The sequence below is a fragment of the Anoplopoma fimbria genome, chromosome 2 (assembly GCF_027596085.1).
Source record: "Anoplopoma fimbria isolate UVic2021 breed Golden Eagle Sablefish chromosome 2, Afim_UVic_2022, whole genome shotgun sequence".
In the NCBI taxonomy this organism is placed as follows: domain Eukaryota; kingdom Metazoa; phylum Chordata; class Actinopteri; order Perciformes; family Anoplopomatidae; genus Anoplopoma; species Anoplopoma fimbria.
Genome location: NC_072450.1, coordinates 14,378,653 through 14,399,796, shown reverse-complemented (window position 1 = coordinate 14,399,796; position 21,144 = coordinate 14,378,653). Strand labels below are relative to the sequence as shown.

Below are 21,144 nucleotides of genomic sequence, written 5' to 3'. Positions count from 1 at the left end.
GTTACTCCTACTGATAGCATTTTATTAACACCACATACATTACTATTAAACCAAAAATATCTATTTTCATTTCACATTTGTGAAAGTTGATTGACCATTGAAACCAGATACAACAAACACTGTTCAGCTCCTTAATAAATAGTTTGATATTTTAGTGAATATGTTTATTTGACAGTTAGCTTAGGTTAGCATAAAATTGGAAGCAGGGAGGAAAATTAGCTAGCCTGGCTCTACCCAACTTTCAAAAATACACCTATCAGCACAAGTGAAGCTTACACATCTTGTTTGTTTAAGCTGTAAACAAATAGTAATGTAAGAACAACAGCTTGTGGTTTAACAGGATGTTGCATGCTGGAAACGCAGTCTTCCTGGTGCTGGTAACTGGATTTTCTTTAACTTTGGAAAGAGCTATTTGCTGTTTGCCCCTTCTTTGAAACTGCAAAGCCAGGCTAACCATCTACAGGCTGTAACTTCATACTTAGCTCACACACACGAGAGAGGTAGCCTATCGATATTCTCATCTAACTATCGACAAGAGAGTCAATAAGTGTATTCCCCAAAAGGAAAACTGCTCCATCAATATTGGATTTTATTTAGATGGAAGTGCCACTGATGGTGGCTTTGCAGCCAGTTTGTACTAGTCTGTTGACACTTCTGGGGATTGTTTAGCCAAGTAAGCTATTTTAGAGTCAGAAATTTCAAATATATCTTGCTTGTAACTACACCTTGAGGGCTAATCCAATCAGCCACTTAGTATGACATCAATGTGGGGTCCAGCATTTTGTGTATATTTTTAATTATTTTTATTAAAAGCTGTCTTTGTGTGAGGGTCATGGCAGGTTTTCTATAAAAATCACATCCAAATCCTTTTATTTTTAAGCTCATAATCTTTTCTCTTACCTGCGATGCATCAGGAGGGAACGCAGCATCAAAGGTGAACATCTTTGGAGGGACCTGATTGGCTCCCGCCTTTTTCTGGGAGGCAGCGCTTGGTGTCTGATTGGCTGAGGGGTCCATGATGGTGATTTGTTTCTTTCTGGGATCCACTTTAAGGAAAGAACTGGATTCAGCTGCGTCCGACTGAGACACTGGGCACACACGAACCATGACCTTCACCTGAGGGTAAGACACAGAAAACATACTTATTATAGATTAAAAAAGGACAAAGACAACTGCAACGTTATCCCTCACAAAAACCCAATACAGATACAGAAGTTAAAGAGAATCCTACCTGTAAAATTATTCAAGCAACCTTCACTGTAGCATTGGTTGGATTTGTCATTTTCTTCAAAATGAAATAATTTCTGGTCTGATTATTTACAAACCAGTGAAATAAGACTGTAATCAAAAGGCACATGGCACACATTCAAAAATACAAAGAATAAAGGAGAAGTGAGCGCTTAAAGTTGTAGCAAGCAAAATGTTTCCTTTTTAAAACTTTGGTGATGCCTTTAGATTAAGCTCATCTATCAATGTGTTACTGAGTGGAGCTTCTCTGGGAAAAAGATTTTGTTTCTGATGGTTTTCTTTGTCACTTCAGCCACATTGAAAGTGTTGCTTACTCACTAACACTTTCAGGGCACTGAAAGAAAAAACCTACGAAACTGGAAACTATGAACAGATTTGAGCAGCTTTTGGGTTCTTTTAAGACTTACATAATTATGTACATGTTCTCTTATCACCTTATTCACACAAAGTGCTTCTTCTACCTACCCCTCCTTTACCTGTCACTCTTTCGTTATCTCTGTCTCCCTCTATTCTAAATCCTGTCCTTTTCTCCTCAGCCCTCCTGTCTAGCTTCAGCTTGATGCCACATATCAAAAGCCTGAAGTGCAAGATTCCGGTTTTAGCTTTCTCTCCTCCTCACACTCTTCTTTCCTCCCACTGCTGTCATAAACTGTTAGCAGCCACAATTTACCGCCTGACAGCTGCTGTTGTTTTCTTTGACATCAGAGGAAGCAAAATGCTGCGTCATCCAATCTGAGTGAGCTCCAGAACATTTTACCATATAAACAACCTTTTCTCTGTGAGTTAAAGATGTTTTAAAGTTCGAGGTACTTTCTAGCAGTTTATTTTTGCTCTCTTGATCCTCCTCTAGCTCATCTGGGTGAATTAGACTTCTCTCTCACACTCTTTTGATCCTCACTGCCTATAATACTCTCTGAATCAGTACAGCTGGTTTTTTTCCCTCTATGTTTGTCACTAAATTTTTCTTCCTGCAACATGCTACATGATTATCCATGAGATTTACCTCAGATTTTCCCTTCTAACAATTGGGAAAGAGGCTTGGTTAAAGCAGAAGTATGGTGCAGAGTGCCAGATGCAATGACATCTTTATGGATTCAGTCTTAATCACACCAACTGTCTCAGAGACTGATCATCAAATATGTTTGATATTTACAGTGGATGGATTATGAAGTGTGTGGGGGGTCAGCTGACAGTATACAATACACAGACAGACAGTCAGAAGATATGCAATTTCTCATCCTTACACTCTCGATGTCGTGAAACTGAATGAATGCATCATTAGTTTTGGCCTCATAGAGACTAGACTGTTTCATTTTGGGAAGCATTGCAGGTTCAGTTGGCCCTCTAAACTGCAAAATAACATTATTTTTGGGACTACATGCTTCAAAAGATCCTAACTATGAATGAGGATTCAGCATCTTTGTGTACCTGCCTGTCAGTGCAGGGTGGGGTAGACTAGAGACAAGGATAATATGGTTTAGAAAAACCAAAGGTTGGATGGATAATAATATTCAAATATGTCTGCAGGAGTAAAATTCCTGACATGAATCATAGATTGAGATTACACAGGATACTCTCAGTTCTATTAAATTGTTACATTAGTAAATGTGTGCTGTGTGACCTTACCTAATAATACATTGTGACAAATTAAAAAAATAAATGAAATCTTTTTCTAATCTTATTTTACCAAGTGTTTTCTAAACTAGGTAGGATTTCGTCGACAGGGCTCAGAGGTGCAGGGCAGATGAAAAGAGACAACTGTGTTTATGTGGCTCCTAAGAGGGTAGGAAAGAGAGGAGGAGAGATCTTCCGTCTGTTTGTGCTTGTTAGTACAGATGAATCATCGTCTGAAGTGTGATTCTACACTGCGTTTCCAGTTAAACAGCACCGTGGGTAAACGCATCACACAGTAATCCCAAAACACTTCCAACCCCTCTGCACTCTGAGTTAAAGCATTCACAGAATAAACGGAGAACAGTCAGTGAGTTAAACTATACATTTTACTTACAGACCCATTAGCTGAGTCTTTGGATCATATAATGTCTGTCAAATGTTGGAAAATGTACAGCATAGTATATTCATTCATATATTCATCAGTTTGTGCCTGACCCATTCTGAAATAAATTGGACTATTAATTAATTAACCTCCACTGCATTACTCTGCTAGATAACATCACTAATATGAAGCAATTTTCTACAAAAGAGATAAAAAATTGGTACCAATTATTTGCTATCATTTATTTAATGGCACTGGAGCAAAGAGAAAAAGGCAACCAGAACAAGGTCATGTTATACTGAACAAACGCACCTCGAAGGATACGTGTTTTATAAAAAATGTAAGCATAAAATCCTTCTGGTAACTAATATATTGCCATATATAAAGCACAGAGGCAAATTACATTCTAAGAGCTCTTACAATGTTGCTGTTTTTATGCACATTTCTCTCTCTCTTTTTGCAACACACACATACACTAACACACACACACACACACACACACACACACACACACACACACACACACACACACACACACACACACACACACACACACACACACACACACCCCTAATATTGCACATTAACAGGCTTTCCTTTGGTTGCATCATTTAATGACCATAGGCCATTTAAGAGAGGTGGTTCAATAAATTGTGTGAGTGAGAATGTATTAGAGAGTGTTTGTGTTGAAGTCTTTCTCAGATGAAGGTAATTTCTAATTTAAAAGTGTGTCCATAGATGAGTTGTAAGATAAACTGAGATGGCACCCGAATGTAATAAATGTGTAACCTCGGTGACCTGGGAAACCTAGGATACTAAGGATTAATGTCAGGTCAAGAGCATTTCCCAAAACACACACATGAATAACACAAACACTTACACTCACACACTCGCACTTAGATTCAGTGCTACGCCCCCTCCTGACCCCAATAAAAGAGCCCTTCACATCAGTTTGAGCCTGGGGGGAAGGATTTTGCCGTTGCACACTTTACAAGGCGTAACTCATAAAGTCATCCCCCCTGAGAGCCCATTTCCTCCTCATGTCTAAGAGTGTGAAAGGTAAGAGGGTTGTGTGTGTGTGTGTGTGTGTGTGTGTGTGTGTGTGTGTGTGTGTGTGTGTGTGTGTGTGTGTGTGTGTGTGTGTGTGTGTGTGTGTGTGTGTGTGTGTGTGTGTGTGTGTGTGTGTGTGTGTGTTTGTGTGTGTTTGTGTGTGTGTTTCAGGTATAAATGTTGACATGGACAAGAAATAACATCATGGCCTCTATAATGTAATTCCATATCCACTTCTTAAAGTATTAAGGGGGGCCAATTCAAGGGTCCATAAACTTATATTATGCTGTTTTTCAAACTATCAAAGCTATGAGGTGATTACCAACCAAACAACATCTGGGAAACTGATTCATCGGCACAATTTTGGCACTAAGATGTAATTTCTTGTTCTGGCTATGAAAACTGCCTTTGGTCTTCAGAAGAAAAAAAATCAGCTTTTCATTGGAACGTTCAAACTGGAAGTTTTAACCTGAGTTTAGCCCAATTGTGCAATTGTGTGTCTGCAAGTGTGATTAAACCCACATTAGCAACATTATCAGAGGATCCTTTGGCCTCGATGCACTGGTGAATCAATACATGTGGCAAAGTGCTGCAGCCACTATGACGTACAGGCACACACACGCAGGAGGAACACAAAGATAATGGACTCTTTGTTCTTCTAATGAAAAAAACGGAAGAGAGAGAAGGAGTTAGTGGTGTTTGTTTCAGAAAAGCAAGATAAAGGACAATATTGAGAGATAGATATAGTTGACTTTATTAATCCCTGGAAGGAACTTAAATATTCATTGCACCCAGATACAAAGTGTCTATTTAAACAAAGTGTCTATTTACACCCAGGTGAGAACAGTTGCAAGGCAGCCATTCGGCTATTTATACCCGTACACGTTGAATGTGCTACTTAATTTAACAATAGTTAGCTAGCTGAAATACTGACAGATTTAGTAGTAGTTGCAGTAGTAGTAACAGTAATACTTTTTTGAATAGTGACAAACAATGTGAAGGGAGTAAGTTAAGGCTTATGAAAAGGTCAGGCTAAGTTTGTCACCTGATTGGGGTTCTAATCCTATGAGAACCCTAAATTTAGTTGACTTATTATTTACTGTTTTTTTCAATATTATTATTATTTTCAGTTTCAGTGGCAGTTTGGTAAGGTTAGTCAACAAAACTACTTGGTTAGTTTTAACAAAAATATACATAGCCTTCAGTTGGCTACATACACACATATACCACCTAATGTGTGCCCGGGTTTGGAGCAAATAAAATTGATGGCTTTGGACACATGGGGGCTAATAGCACCTGCCTGCATTAAATACAATAAAGTACAATGATAACACCTACATGAACACAGCCAAAGATGACACTAAAATGAAAAATGGGTCACTCATAACTCTCCAGATACTAACACAACACTAACAGTGTGTGATCCCTGATACCTTCATCCCTCTCTTGTTGTCGCTGCTCTCCCTAACTCCCACTTCCACAACACCTAAACACCTTCCCCTTCTTCAGTCTCTCTTTATGTATGAGAAACTTTGTGTCGCTCGATAGCACTGTCCACCCACTCCATTCCCACTGCTCCCTCCGTTCTCTCTTTGTCTCATCTCCCTCCTCTCTCCGTCTCTCTTTTCCTCCCTGCCCTTCAGAACAAATGACAAGACGTATCACAGCCTCCTTTTTTTCTCCGTTCTATACTTTCCTCTCTTCTCTCACACTTCATGCTGCAGTGAATACTGATGAAGGGCGGTGAGCTGCAGAAATGAAGACCAAGAAAAACAAGGGCTGAGGATGAGATGCTTGAGAAGTGAGTTTTTCTTTGACTTTTTCCCCAAATCTCTGTGTGAATATTGAACTTCCATTTGCTTTTGGGAAACGATCGATATCTCTGTTCTGCTGTAATGTGCGCTAAGCAGGTAAGATTACTGTGTTCAGCATACTAAAGTGTAGGCGTGTGTGTTTTAAACTACTATACCACTGTGTCTGACATAAAGGTCTGCTGATCCCACCTAGAACTGCTTGTAGGTTCATTTCCATGCTAAAGGTTACATTCTATGACAGATGTTGAGCCAGGGAGTCTTATTTTATTTCCCTGAGAAACTAACCTGACCCCTTAATACACTCTCTTGGATATAACTTCCTGTTCCTCCACTTTATACACCACACTCGGACACAATGAAGTCTTTGAGCCAATTTAAGTAAAGGAATTCAGCTAAACAGCAACAAACAAGGCCGAGCTGAGAGAAGATTGTTCAATAGTCCCTCACAGCGGTGCTTCATTACTATTGGCTGGAAAATCAATAAGAGACTGAGACTGAGCTCTAATTGGTTCCAAAAGACTGCAGAAACACACATTTGTGAAAACACACATGTACAGAGAGATGGATACAAATACCATATGGGAATTGCACGTTTAGGCTTCAGATCAATTCTAATTTTAAGCAATTTATTCATTCCAGCTCAGAAAACAGTATCCTCAGATGGAAGTACTGCATAGATCTTACAGCTCTGAGGTTTGAATTATGGTATAGTTCAACAAAGATGAGCCACTATATCACCTAAAAGGCCTCTTTTATACGGAAATAGTGAAAAAACATAGCCTTGTTATTTTGGATAACATCTCGCTGGACAATCGCTGTTAGGTTACTGTGAGGACCTTATAACTGGTCTAAATGAAATACTGATGCCTCTATATGATTAGTAATAAGACCATCAGCGAGAAGATCATCTATTTCTGTATAGTTATTCTTAATGCTTGCCATGGGAGCCAACACCACGTTGCTGGAGACAGAGGTCGTATTGCTGATCCCGCTGGAGGGATGGGAGGCACAGGAGTAGCATAACCAGGGCTGAGACAAATAGTTGAAATTATTGTCCACAATGTTGTTGGTACATTATAGTAATTTAATAAGGAAGCTGATTGTCATTACTGGACTATAAAGTCTCTCTGAACGTTGTTCTCATATTCTATTTATATCAGTGAGGGTAGGCTAAATAACAGAAACTTATCTCTGTATAACACAATACTGTTCAACACCACCACAAACTAAATCCTAAATATATGCTATTTACTTATATTTTCCTTTTTTTACATAGTCCCCCCACTTCTGAAACCAAACTTATTTTACGCCCCTGCAGTCTTTTAATATGGTTAATGGCAAAAGCATTTCATAGCAAATTATTGTTTTGATTGAAGAAAGAAATTGAAATCTATTTCACGTCCATTTAATATAAATAGCCTTTATTATATATATCAAAACTTTATCTCAGAAGGCTTTACAATTTCAGCATTGTGAGCAACATACGCCTACATTTACAGACTAACACACACCAACGCAAACACAGAGAATACAGTAGGAAACAGTGAAGTCTGTGCGTGTGTGGGTGTGTAATGCTGACAGCATTAATATTTCAGCTACAAGGTGGGACAAAGTGGCTACTGGATACCCATAACAGACTCACTCCCTCATTTAGATACAAGACACACAGACACCCAAATAGGCATGAAGACACACAAATGCCTGTGGAAAAAGCACTTGCACATGCTCACTCACGACACAGATGCACACAGCTTGTGGCCTGAGAGGGATCGTTGCTGCTATTAAAAATTGATTAGCTGTCATGGCATCATTTTCCCCCAAGGTCAAGTCGCAGTGTGTGTGTGTCTGTGTGTGGTGTGTGGTGTGTGTGGTGTGTGTGTGTGTGTGTGTGTGTGTGTGTGTGTGTGTGTGTGTGTGTGTGTGTGTGTGTGTGTGTGTGTGTGTGTGTGTGTGTGTGTGTGTGTGTGTGTGTGTGTGTGTGAGAAAAATGTTGGCTGCAGGGATAAAAGAGCTGGAAAAAATCTCCCACAGTCTCATTCAGATATGGAGAAGAGCAGAGAGGGTGGGGATAAAGGGATGGAAAGGGAAAAGATAAGACTTAACCATAGATAGGAGAGATGAGGGGAGAGAAGAGAAGACAGATCTCCCCATATTAGCTTTCTTTACATTTTGATCATATTTCTCATCCTTTTTCAGATATTTAAACTGTATGTAAATCAGTGATGATACAGAACTGAGGGTGAAGTGCAGCAAAGAGCTTACAGATGACTTTGAAAGCCCCGGGGCAACTGTGACATGGCTCATGTATTTGTGATCCAGCCTTGAACAAGACATGCCAGCGCCTCTGTGAGGCTGCAGCAGGCCCCCTGGAAAAGTGCCAGGCTTTGATGCAAATTTTACATAGTGGCCAAACTGTGGAATCACAACTTCTGGGTCAGTTTTTCTCATGGATTTACAATAAGAAAGAAACCTTGAATTAAATACTGACTTCAGGATAACAACTCACCCACCATTAGTTTAGCGTGTTGATAAATACAATGTTAACAACCTAATGTGTAGCAGGTAATATTAACTATTTAACATGTTAACGTGTTAATATTTGCCAATTAGCACTAAACATAAAGAACAGCAGAAACTCCCTGGTAGTGTCATTGGTTTTGCATGCATTTGGCCATAAAACTAAGAACTGGATGAATTTGACCTGATGATGTTGCTGGAGGTTAAGTTAAACACTCATAAGTGGTATTTAATATATAAATAAATAAATAATACAAATATAAATTAATATATATATAATTTGACCTGTGGAGAACATAAATGGCATTCAAATGTCAATCTGTTCAATAGTTGGCTAAAAGCAATACCCATATTCACCTTTTGCAGCTACTTTGTCATAAACCAAGTATTTGACAAATAGAAAATTTGACCTTACAATGGCCCTAGATTAAATTAAGGGATCACCAGAGTTACTACAATTAATCCTGAAGGGACATAAATGTATTTTCCAAATTGAATGATAATCCATCCAATAGTTGATGAGATGTATTGGATTCGAGATTGAGAATCAGTCTGGACCGGTGGTGAACCGACCGACAGGCAGACTGACATAGAGAGATATTTTCTGTAAAGTTAAATGACAGTGAATGCAGTTTGGACAGGGAAAAATAATAACTCCAAAGTTCAGCAGTCATACACAGTATGCACTAACGCCCCAGTCTCTCAATTGCTGCTAAATTACACTCACTTATTCTGTTTGCAAACTTTGCTGAAGCCCAAAGCTGATAAAGATGCATTGAAAGCATAAAGAAAATGAGATGTCTTTCTTAATTACAGATAAGGATTGGCTTTATTCAATCTTTCGACATCCTCTGTATTTTTCATATATTTTGTTTTCATCTGACAGCTCAAAAAAAGTGTCATTTGCAGTCTCTGCTGTATGTAACTCTGCAGTTGGTTTTCTAAGTGATAATATATACACAGCTTAATTTCCTCGACTGATACAAATCTCCCCCAGCAGTCAGGGGTCTGAATGGAAGGCTCCCAGCTGGTTGACTTGATTAAAGTGAAACCGAGCTTACCAACAACACATGTACAGAAGCACTGTGTATAGAAATAACAGAGGGGAGTTTGAGATACAGACGCCAGTCAGAGAGGTCCAGTGAGGCATACATCCTACGCTGATCCCTCTCTTTCTCTCTCTCTCTCTCTCTCTGTAACACACACAGACACAGCCAGTACATCTGACCTGTGCAGGTTGATTTCCCCTGGCTTTACATGTGATGTCTCAATCTGTTTTCTGCCATATTAACATCTGGGAGAACACTAAACCCCCATCACACTGGCAGACAAGCCCATGTATTCTGCAGGATGTATCGTACACTCTTCCACCAGGGGCTTTGCCGCTTCCTTGACATCTTTCATTGTACACTCTAATCCTATAAATTGGTGAGCATGCAAGCCTGTGAGCGTGTGTGTGTGTGTGACTGTGAATGTGTGCAAATGCCATTTCAGCAGGGAGCCGACCCCCACTGCAGGTGACATTTTTACTGGAGAAATGTCACCACATCCATTTTCTGTGTCTGTGTGTCTGTGTGTCTGTGTGTCTGTCTGTGTGTGTGTGTGTGTGTGTGTGTGTGTGTGTGTGTGTGTGTGTGTGTGTGTGTGTGTGTGTGTGTGTGTGTGTGTGTGTGTGTTAGGTCTTGGCAAGCTAAAATTGATTTCACAGGAGAGGCTTGTTATGTTCCAAATACCAGAATATTTTCTTGACTTGGTACAATGTCCTGTCCTTATTTTATTCCCCATTTCTTTCCAAACCACAGCAATGTGAGCCAGCTAAAGCTTGGTTTGTATGGTGCACGTACCAAAAAGTCATCCAAGCTCCTAAACACTGCAAGTTGTTTAGGAGCTTGGTCCAGCCCCTTTAAATTTTTGTTACTAGGCGTTTGCTGCATGGTTGCTGGTAAGGATAACATCAGGTTAAATATAGTCTATTAAAAAAAAAAAAAGAATATCCAGAATCAAGACGTTAAGGCCAGAAAACACGTTGCCAAGATTAGCATTAAGAATCCAAAATGAACAAGTAATTTGTTGTTTGTTTAATCCGTACAAAAACTAAAAAGAGGTGGCGGTTTAATGGAGGTTACGTTACAGACATTTCTTGAATGGGAGCCAAGGTTTCTCCCTTTTTTCATTAAGCTTCTTCTTATAACCTAACATTCTCTTGGCGTTGCTTTATATGTATCGGACAAATATGAAAATAGTATCCATCTTGTCATGCAAAGTCATATCATGAAAGTGAATTAGCGCATTTCCCAAAATGTAAAGCTCCTCCATTAACAATGACATAAAGACATGTGCTCTTCAGATCCTGTTTTTTTTGTAATTCTCCATTTGTCGCATTTGATTTAGGAAAGGAGCCGTCTGCCAGTAGGTCAACAGGAAGAGTGGGTACGTAGCTAAAACAACTGGACGCCTTATTCAAAGGTTCACCATAACACAGATCACACCAGAATGATTACTGTGAGACGTCCACATGACTGTGACAAGGGGGCTGTCTGACAGTTGTAATTAAACAGTAGTAGCAGCAGGTATTTGTACACAGCACGGCCGGCCAGACAAGCTAATCACTGCAATCACAAGATCCCAGAAGATCATAGTGGGATGAAACAGAAGCCAGAATGAAAGACAGACAGACGGTGAAGACGGTTTGTGTGTATGTGGTTTATAATGTATACTGTATATGGGCGTGTAGTGTAGGGGTGTATAATGTCAGTATAATTTGGCTGCTTTGTGTGTGAGTGTGCTTGTAAATGTGAGAGTGTGAATCTGTCTCCGTGGCAACTGAGGGGACATCTGTCACCTCCATATGGACAGAAACTGAGATAGAGACTCTGAGGAGGGATGAAGCTTACCACAAAAAAATGAAATAATCAGTTGCACAAAAAATACAAATAAAATATGAAAAGCCTGAACTAAATATGACTGAGATTTCTAGACTAGAAGTAAAAAATGTTTCTCATGTGAAAGCATTTCTGCCGACATGGCTATCGTGTCTATATATAATGGGGCTTTATCTTTGCGACTTTAAAAATGTATTTGACTATAAATTAATTGTTAGAAATAACGAATTTTGACTATTTGTTATTACTGAAATATGTTATGTATGATAACAGGCAGGGGCGAGTGACATAAAATATGGGAAACAAGTAGCAACAATCATGTGTCGGACCCAGGCATCAACCTCCAGTTCTGAAAGGTGAAAAAGTGAAAACCTCTGCGGAAGTGCCATGAATTTTTTGTCACTTATTTAGTGTTGGGTTGTACTTAGCTCCACCTTACCGTGTAACTTCTGGTTGCAAAAAGCCAAGATGAAGACGGCCAAAATTATGAACTTGATGTTTCAAAACTGCAGGCAAAAAAACCAATGGGTGTAGACACAGTGACTCCGTCCACTTCATATAGACAGTCTATAGTCAGACATAACCCACATTATTGTGTCTGTGAGGGATTTGGAACAAAAGTTAGTCCACTGTAGCTGATAAATGTGATAAATTTGAAGTTGATAAATTTCAAAGTATTCATATCATTTCATAGTTTAAATTACTTCATATACTAATGTGTAGCTGGGGATCAAATGCCAAGATGTATTTGTGGATTATATTTTTCTATTCTTTATCAGAATCTGGACAGTAACTAGTAACTTAATTATCAAATAAATAAGTATAATAATTGCCTCTGACTTGTAGAAGTTTAGAAGTATAAAGGAGCAGACAATTGAAATTCATAGGTAGTACAAGTACCTCAAAATTGTACTTAAGTACGTTAGTAAGGTAAAGGTACTTTCGACCCCACAGACCAAATGGTTACAGTACATCTACATTACTGCAACTTCCCTGGTTGATTCAAGCCTTTGTTGCATGTCGTGCCCCTCTTTCTCCCCCGGTTTCTGTCTTCATCCTCACTGTCAACAGTCCAACATTGTCACACATGAATGCAAGCAAATACAGACAGATAGACACAACAGGGCTCACAGACACAATATGCACAACTAGCTGTGAAGCGCTCTCACAGTTTCATACTCAGACTCAAAATCACAACAGAACAGTGGGGTCCCTTTCACTCTCTGTGTACTGTAATGGACACACGGCTGTTTGATGTCTGTTTGATTTTGTCCTCCATAGTCATTCTTTTTCTAGCAGTGACACACACACACACACACACACACACACACACACACACACACACACACACACACACACACACACACACACACACACACACACACACACACACACACACACACAGAATCAGTGAGCCTCTCACTCAAACTGTGGAGGAGGGGGCACTAAAAACTCATTACATGGACGATCAATATTGCACACACTTGAGAAGCATGAAACCCCCTCACATCCACAACATCCACACACAAGCGTGTTCCATCAACCGTTGGCAATGGTGACAGATGACTTTTGTCAGCCTGAGATGTGTTACCGTGGTAACCATTAGCCTGCATTCCAGTATAGTACAGAGGGGACACACACACACACCAGTTCATATATTTAGACAAACTGGCCAAGTCATGATGAGATACTACAGCTCAATATTTTTAAACCTTCCAGTGAATAAAACGAAATCACCAAGTACTGACACTGAAACCCAGGCTACTTACAAATAGTTTAAATTAAATTAATAAACTAAATCAACACTTTCTTGTCATAGCACCAGTACCTGCATACTCAACAAAATGGATCTATCTCTAATAAGGCAACAAAAAAGACATGTGCTGAACAATTCAAAAATGAAAATAAATGTATTTAATCTAAAACGTTAAACTGTCCTCCAACTTGTGATATGAAATAAACTACATTCCGAACCAGCAAAGATAAAAATATATAAGCTAATGAATATTAATTCTCCATTTTCTGAAATAAGTGACATATAACTGTGATTTGGACAACCATAGAGAAACACTAACTATATGTTTTATGGAAGACTTTAAGGAAGTATTTTTCCTTTACCTTTCCAAGCCCTGGGGTATCTTTGATTTTGTTGGCTGCACGGAGAAGGCAGGGTGGAGCCGGGGGAGGGGCCATCAACAGGGCGGAGCTAAAATTGGTGGGGAACATAGGGGGGTCACATGACGGGGAGGATGATGTCACTGGGGCCACGACTGCTGCGGTCTTCTGCTTCTTCTTCTTGGATGCTAAGTTCAACTTTTGTGCAGCTCTGAGAGAGGAAAGCAGAGAGAAAGAGGAAAGGAGAGAAGCCAGTCAATTAAATGAATATGTTTAAACTATATATGGCACTTTATCACTGTAAAACAATACTCCACACACTCAGTAGTTTAAATAAAGAAATATAAGGAGATGAGGAGGGACAGGGAGGATGGTGGCACATTTTCATGCACACATGGGTCTATAATTACATCCTCATAGTTTGCCACAGTACCACCACTGCAATTGGCAAATATGCTAATTGCAGAATTGAGCTCGATTACACTCCCTTCAACACACTGATGTGCACACACATACACATGCACACACTGCTGTTTACAGATGTAGCAACATCTGGATTGGGAGTGGTTCATTTTGCTTTCTTGCCGCTCAATTCCCTACGGCATTCAGCTTAAAAAGAGCCACTAGATATTATATTTATACTCCATCTATTCTGCATTCAGATTCTCCTTATTCGCTGTCTCGCGTCTGTCTCCTTCCTCATTTCTTACTTCAACACAGCAATTTCTTCCTGTCTGCCTCTCTCAGCACAAAGATACTTCACATCATCTCTAGTGTATAACTTTTTCTCCTCCCTTTTTTTAACTCTCTTCCCCTGCAGAAACCCTGCATATCCATATAATAGACAGAATTCAAATGAAAAAAAATAGTAAACAGGCGACAGTTATTACCAAGCACCTGTGGAAGGAAGACACATTTACTCAAGTGCTTAACTTAAGGATTTATTTGGTACCTGTAATTGACTTGCATATTTCAATTTAATGCTACTTTATGCTTCTATTTCAATTCAATTCAGAGGGAAATATCACTCCTCTACATTTATCTTGAGTTTATGATTTAAAATTAAAAATATATAGGTATTGAATAAAATGCATTGTATAAGATTTTCCAATGGTTCAAGACCTGTGACCTGTTGCAAAACAGCAGCGTCTGGAGCCCTCTGTTACGTTTCAGTTCCGCAAAAGAGACATTTCCTCTCTAAACTTTATATTTGTTTTTAATTATTTAATAATACGTTAACCTTACGTTTCTCATGATGGCAGTGAAACTCCGATTTCTTCAACTTTGAAAATTTTTGTTGGCCAAATTAATGGAGCAATAGGGCCAACTAATATAAAAAAACAAAAGTACACCAGTACAGTAAGAAAAAAAAATACAACACCTGGTAGACAGGTTTACTGTATCAACTGGAGCAACAGACAGAAGAGATGTTGCTGAACTTAACAGTTTTAACCTGGGAAACTTCATTATTTGGTTCAATCCATCTAAAAAAGGCAGCCAAGTTGAGTAGTTAATCATATATAGATAATAAGGTGTATGGATGCATAGCTTATCATATATTGTTTTTATTCTGACAAAAGCATTGGCCACATTGACCATGGTTGTGCAGAGAGGTGAATAAAGATTAAGTGGGAGTGATCTTGCGGGAAACCCAGGGACAGTAAATCTGCAGGCAGTTATTCAGCTAACATGATTTATTGTCATTAGTAAAAAATATTTGTATGTGTCGATGTTATTCCTTTTCTACAATTTATGAAGCCACAATTCGAACAAGCAGATTTGCTGACAAACCGAGTTACACGCAGCAGCAGTATTGACGACGTGATGAAATAGAGGACCTTTAAAACTGCTCTGGCAAGGATTTTCTGCTCCGTTCTACTTTAATCTATCCTCACATATATTTCTTTGATTATAAAGAGAGCGAGATAGAGAGAAGACCTTGCGCCCTGACACACTCTCTGTCAAAGAGCCATATTCTCACACCATTGGCTTTCAATTAACTGCAGCAGGTTACAGAAATGAGAGTGAGGGGGGGAGTCAGCGAAAGGCAGAGAGAGTGAGAGAGAGTGAGGGAGGGGCAATGCAAGTGGAGGGAGGAGGAGAAGGGAGGAGAAGGGAGGAGAAGTGGATTCAGTGACCCGGAGAACGACGAAGCATTTCACCATTTGACTAGCTCTCCCAAGAGATTTGTGTGTGTGAATCTGTGTAGGTGCGTGTTTATGACTGTGGATGTGTGTGTGGATGCACATACTGTTTGAAACAAAGCTCCACGAGAAGACCACTAATTGGTTTTTCATTGTGTGCCAGCTATGTGTGCATACATATTGCATCAAATGCAAATTAAAAGCAGTTACGGGGTTTCTTATTGTATAACCTGAATGCTCAAATCCTCCCATGTAGCATGAGGATACATGAGGTGCACAAATTCACTGTATCTTAAAAATTACACTGGTGTGAGTCAAAATAGTGGCTTCATCTTCATCATAAAATGGCTCAAGAAGTTTAAGAAAGATGTGCTGGAATTAAAATCTACATTTGGTTTCTATGTAACAATGGAAACAACAGGCTGCTGTAACTGCTGCAGTGCTGGTGCTTGATGGATGAGACATGACTATGATGGATTCCTTCACGGTAACTCTGTTTCTGGAGATTCCCACTTGCTCCCTGGGCAACAATAGCTTTTTTGTGATTGTTTTTATGATAGATCCTTCAAACCCATCAGCTACATGAATTTCGTTACATGCATATATTCATATGTGTGTGGGAGCTGTTATTCTACTATTTTTGTTCTTTCACCCTGACTGGTGTAATCTATGGCACAATTCAAGCATGGTAGACACACACACACACACACACACACAACACACACACACACACACACACACACACACACACACACACACACACACACACACACACAAACGCCACCTAATTGGTAGCGTTTAATGACAAGTGGCCTGGGATTTGGTCGAGTGGACCTATTCCAATCTAACCCTAAAGTGAAGGGCGCTTGTTTTCCATCCGTCCTCTCCATCTCTCTACCCATCAGCTCTTCCACTGTCCCCTCAAGCCTCCCTTCCTTAATTCCTCCACTCTCCCCCCTCCATCTCAACAATCATCCCCTTATCTTTCCCTCTATTTTATTCCTCTCCCCCTCATTATTTTTATCCCTTCATCCTTTGCCTTCTTCTCCACCCATCCATCCCACCGGCCATTCAGCCGTTCTTATACGTATTGATCCCTTCACCCATCCTCGCCTCTCTTACCCTCTGTCTCTTCCTGTGTCTCTCTCTTGTTAGAACACAGCACAGGTCAAAGACAGTCCGGCTACTAACATGCTTATGCTTTGTTTAACTCTCCCTTCCAAACAACTACAAAGACTTTCACTTGACACGTACATACAAGACTCACTCGAAACACACACACAGCTGATTTATGACTGGTGTCTCTGGAATATATTGTTGGCTCAGTAGCTAATTACATTCTATTTAACAGACCGTCAGTGGAGGGAGATATAGGAAGGGACAGAGAGCAATGGTGTGTTTGTGGATGGTGTGTGTGTGTTTTTGTCTTTGTTTGTGTGTGTGTGTGTTTGTCGTGGGGGGTCAACAAGGCTTGCATGGACAGAAGACTGGCTTGACTGACACTATCTATGTATCTACATGCACATATAGCCTCCAATTTACACATTTCCTGCTTCCTATTAAGATGCCATCTGACATGCTATACTGGAACACAAAGCCTGAGCACTAAAATATTAATACATGTCTGTGTTCAACATGGGGGTTACGATGGCCACATGATACTTCTGGCTCATGTGTGCTCTAACATACACATGTTGGTCTGCGATACTGTAGATAACCGAGCGGGTCACTAATCTGACTGAACCAAATGTGTTTCATTACAGCATAAAGCCCCACCCCTTTTGTGTGATGTGTAAAACAGTTTCTAACTAAACTAATTACTCATTTCAGAAACTAAAGTTTGTGAGCTTTCAGTATTTTTACTTTTATTGCATGGATAAAATAGTTAAATTTGCTTTTGCTTATTTGACAAATGAGCAAAACAACAACAACAACAATAAATGTGGTTGTGATGTGATCGGGCAGTTGATATTTAAATCCTCAATCATCCATTATGAGTGGTGCATCCTTAGTGGCCAATTATCATTTTGATGGAGTACACCATTTTTGTAGCAAAGCAGCAAGAGGTAAACAGAGAACGAGACAGCATTTTCACAGCCACCCTGTGTCCATAAAAATAACAACGCCTTCCCAATCCACCGATTCACTTGGGACATATTAATTTACTCTGCTACCTCTGTAAACACACACACACACACACACACACACACACACACACACACACACACACACACACACACACACACACACACACACACACACACACACACACACACACACACACACACACACACACACACACACACACCACGCCAAATCCCCCAAAGATCAAATCCTTGGAGCATGCAGGAAAAAATCGGCACTGATAGAAACTCCCATCCCCCAGTGAGGGAGAGCCTACACATGCACACATGCACACACACACACACACACACACACACACACACACACACACACACACACACACACACACACACACACACACACACACACACACACACACACACACACACACACACACACACACGTACAGCATGTCTCTATCCTCTCGCCCGGCGTCCCCAGAGGGCCACTGCAGCACAGGGAAAATGGAGCTTTACCGTGTGAGTGTGACATATTCACAGACAGATCGGTACTAATGCTAGATATTACTCTCATGCACATTAGTAGAGGTAAAGAAAAGGTCAGTGTAGAGACGAAGAAATTGCTGGAAAAGAGACGAGAAGAATATAAGCGAAGGAGGAGAGGAGTATAAGAAAGTAGAGAGCAAAACATAAAGCAATTAGATGTAGACAAGAGAAGGGATAGAAAGAGGAGGATCTGGAGGAAGAAAAGGATCAGGTAAGAGGAAATGTGGGGGACAGAGGGATTCCGCTGTGTGCAGACGGTGAGCAAAAGGGAGATTGTGCATGTGCGTAATAAGAATGTCTGTATGCAGTCCACGTCTGAGAGTAAAGACCAAGACAGCCATGGGATTTACCAGCACTGCATGGCTGAATCCATCGACCATAAACACACACACAAAAGGTGACAGAGTGTACATTGTTGCCATTTGCCAATTAAACTGAAATCCCACTACATACACACACACACACACACAAATGTCAGAACAATTGCAGACAAACTGTGCATTTGTGTATGTGAATTTTGAAAAGCAAACAAAGCAAACACACTGACACTTTTTTAAAGTGGGTTTACGAGGAAATGACATACCACAGTGTTGAAGATCTACAGTAATTATACAGCCTGAAACAGGAGAGTTGGACTGACAGCCACTCAGACACACACACATACACACTCACACACATTGCACACACACATATCCACAGACAGTGACACCTGTACCATGAAACCCTGGGCTTTCACTTAGAAGGTTAATGCTCATAAATCGTCCCAAAGACAGCTGGTTGTATGTTTGGAATGTCAACCAGATGTGTGGAGGAGGGTGTGTGTGTGTGTGTCTGTGTGTGAAATGGCCTTGTACCTGGAAGTTCAGGGGGTCATAGAAACAAAGCTAAAGAAAGAGTGTGCGCACAAGTGTTTGTGTGCGTTCCCATATAATTTACGAGTTGCGCCTGGTCACCGGTGCTTCTAAGCCAGACAGCACTTTGTCTGCCACACTGAAGCACATCACTCATCTATCAAACACACACTGAGTTATCTTCAGATTTGGAGAACAGAGACAAGAACAAAACACAGGAATGTGCAGACCAGGAGAGAAGAGGAGAGGAGAGTGTATGTGTGAAAGTGAGGAGGAAAAACGATATCATTCAAAATGTGATTTAAAGCAGCTCATTAGATATGACGTCTCAGCAATACTTCAGACACTGTGACACACTCATAGTCTTGTGTTACGCATTAATAATTTACCCATTCATTTCGAGCTTGCCATGTTTATTCATCAATAATTTACCCAGATTACCCGTGTCTTATTTATGTCGTGTCACTCTGCATTTCTCTAGTTTCGATTACACGGCTCATCAACGGCCGCTGACTGGATAGGTGATTTATGAATAAACACACTAAAAAATAAGTAAGTACGCTTAAGCTCAATATATAACACTATTTCATTTTTTCTAACAACTTCATTTACAACATTTTACAATGTAGTTGTTAGTTTGTATTCCCATTCTTTCATTCTTTCTGCTTGCTTAGACAATTTAAAAGACATCAGCGTGAGCAGCCAGACTGTGTGGATGTCCATGAACCAAACCTAAAGATTAATCTGGCACAAAGGACCTGGTAAAATACATCTCACACCCTTGTTTTTGCTGAAGTTATCATGCATAACATTCTCTGTAATAAGGATTATTCTAGTCCCCATAATGCAGCTAAATCCGAAAAAATAACCTTTGTACGATTAAACAAACTACAGTGCCACAGTGTTCATATCAATGTTGTGATTCTCTAGAAACCTTTCAGTCTGGTTTTGTTTCATTCACTCAAATTGTAGAGTTCTCAGTTGACACTTCAGATTAGTCCCAAAATAATACAGAATAGCATATACTGTACCTCATGACCAATAATATTAGAAAGATTGCCAAATAACAGACCAGCATGCTGGTGCTTTGTGGCTGAGATCAGATAAAACAGGAAGTCAGGTGATCATCATCACATGTCACATTGGTTACCTGTGTGGTGCTCTGATCTGAATGCTTCTTACCTTGCAAAGAAGGACGCGGCAGCAGACGTGGTGGTGGTCGGCGCAGTTGTGGTTACAGCTGGCGTGTGAGAGGGCGAGTTTGTGTGTGCGGTTGAATTGGTGTGTGATGGCGAGTGTGTGTTGTAGCGGTTCAGGGCCGCCTCGGTCAAACCTTCTCTGGAGTCCTCAGAGATCATCTGGGAGATCTGATGAGAGACAGAAATGAAAAACGTTTATTGCTGAAGTCGCAGGAAATAACATGTTTTTTGTGTGTGCCTGTGTTTTTTTGAAAGAAAGACACGCGCACACACACACACACACACACACACACACACACACACACACACACACACACACACACACACACACACACACACACACACACACACACACACACACACACACACACACACACACACACATTACAGTATACATCAGTAAATCTCTGCCCATTTTCCTTTCTAGATGGTCAGATGAGAAACCAGAGTTGGTTTCCCACACACATTTAGCTTCCTATTTAAGAATAATGAATGTCCATTCATTTGTGTATTCTGATGGGTTTTTGGCTTCAGAAGTACTTACAATTCACCAACTACCCATCAATCTTTCAAAAGACTTCCAACACTGTCAAACCTCCCTTTATTCTCTGATATTTATTGATTTATTATTTTGAAAAAAGTGTGACTTTTGGACAGTTTATGTTAACTGTCTACAACGTTTATCTTCAACATGGCAT

The 21,144-nt window shown here is 40.0% G+C and overlaps 1 protein-coding gene across 1 annotated transcript in view; it reads right to left on the bottom strand.

Annotated features, from left to right (window-relative positions):
* kif26ba (kinesin family member 26Ba) overlaps positions 1 to 21,144 on the bottom strand; it is a 77,487-nt gene that overhangs the window by 23,070 nt on the left and 33,273 nt on the right. The window contains 3 exon segments of the mRNA XM_054616999.1: positions 901 to 1,116; positions 13,626 to 13,833; positions 20,430 to 20,614. Coding sequence (XP_054472974.1) covers positions 901 to 1,116; positions 13,626 to 13,833; positions 20,430 to 20,614 — 609 coding nt within the window.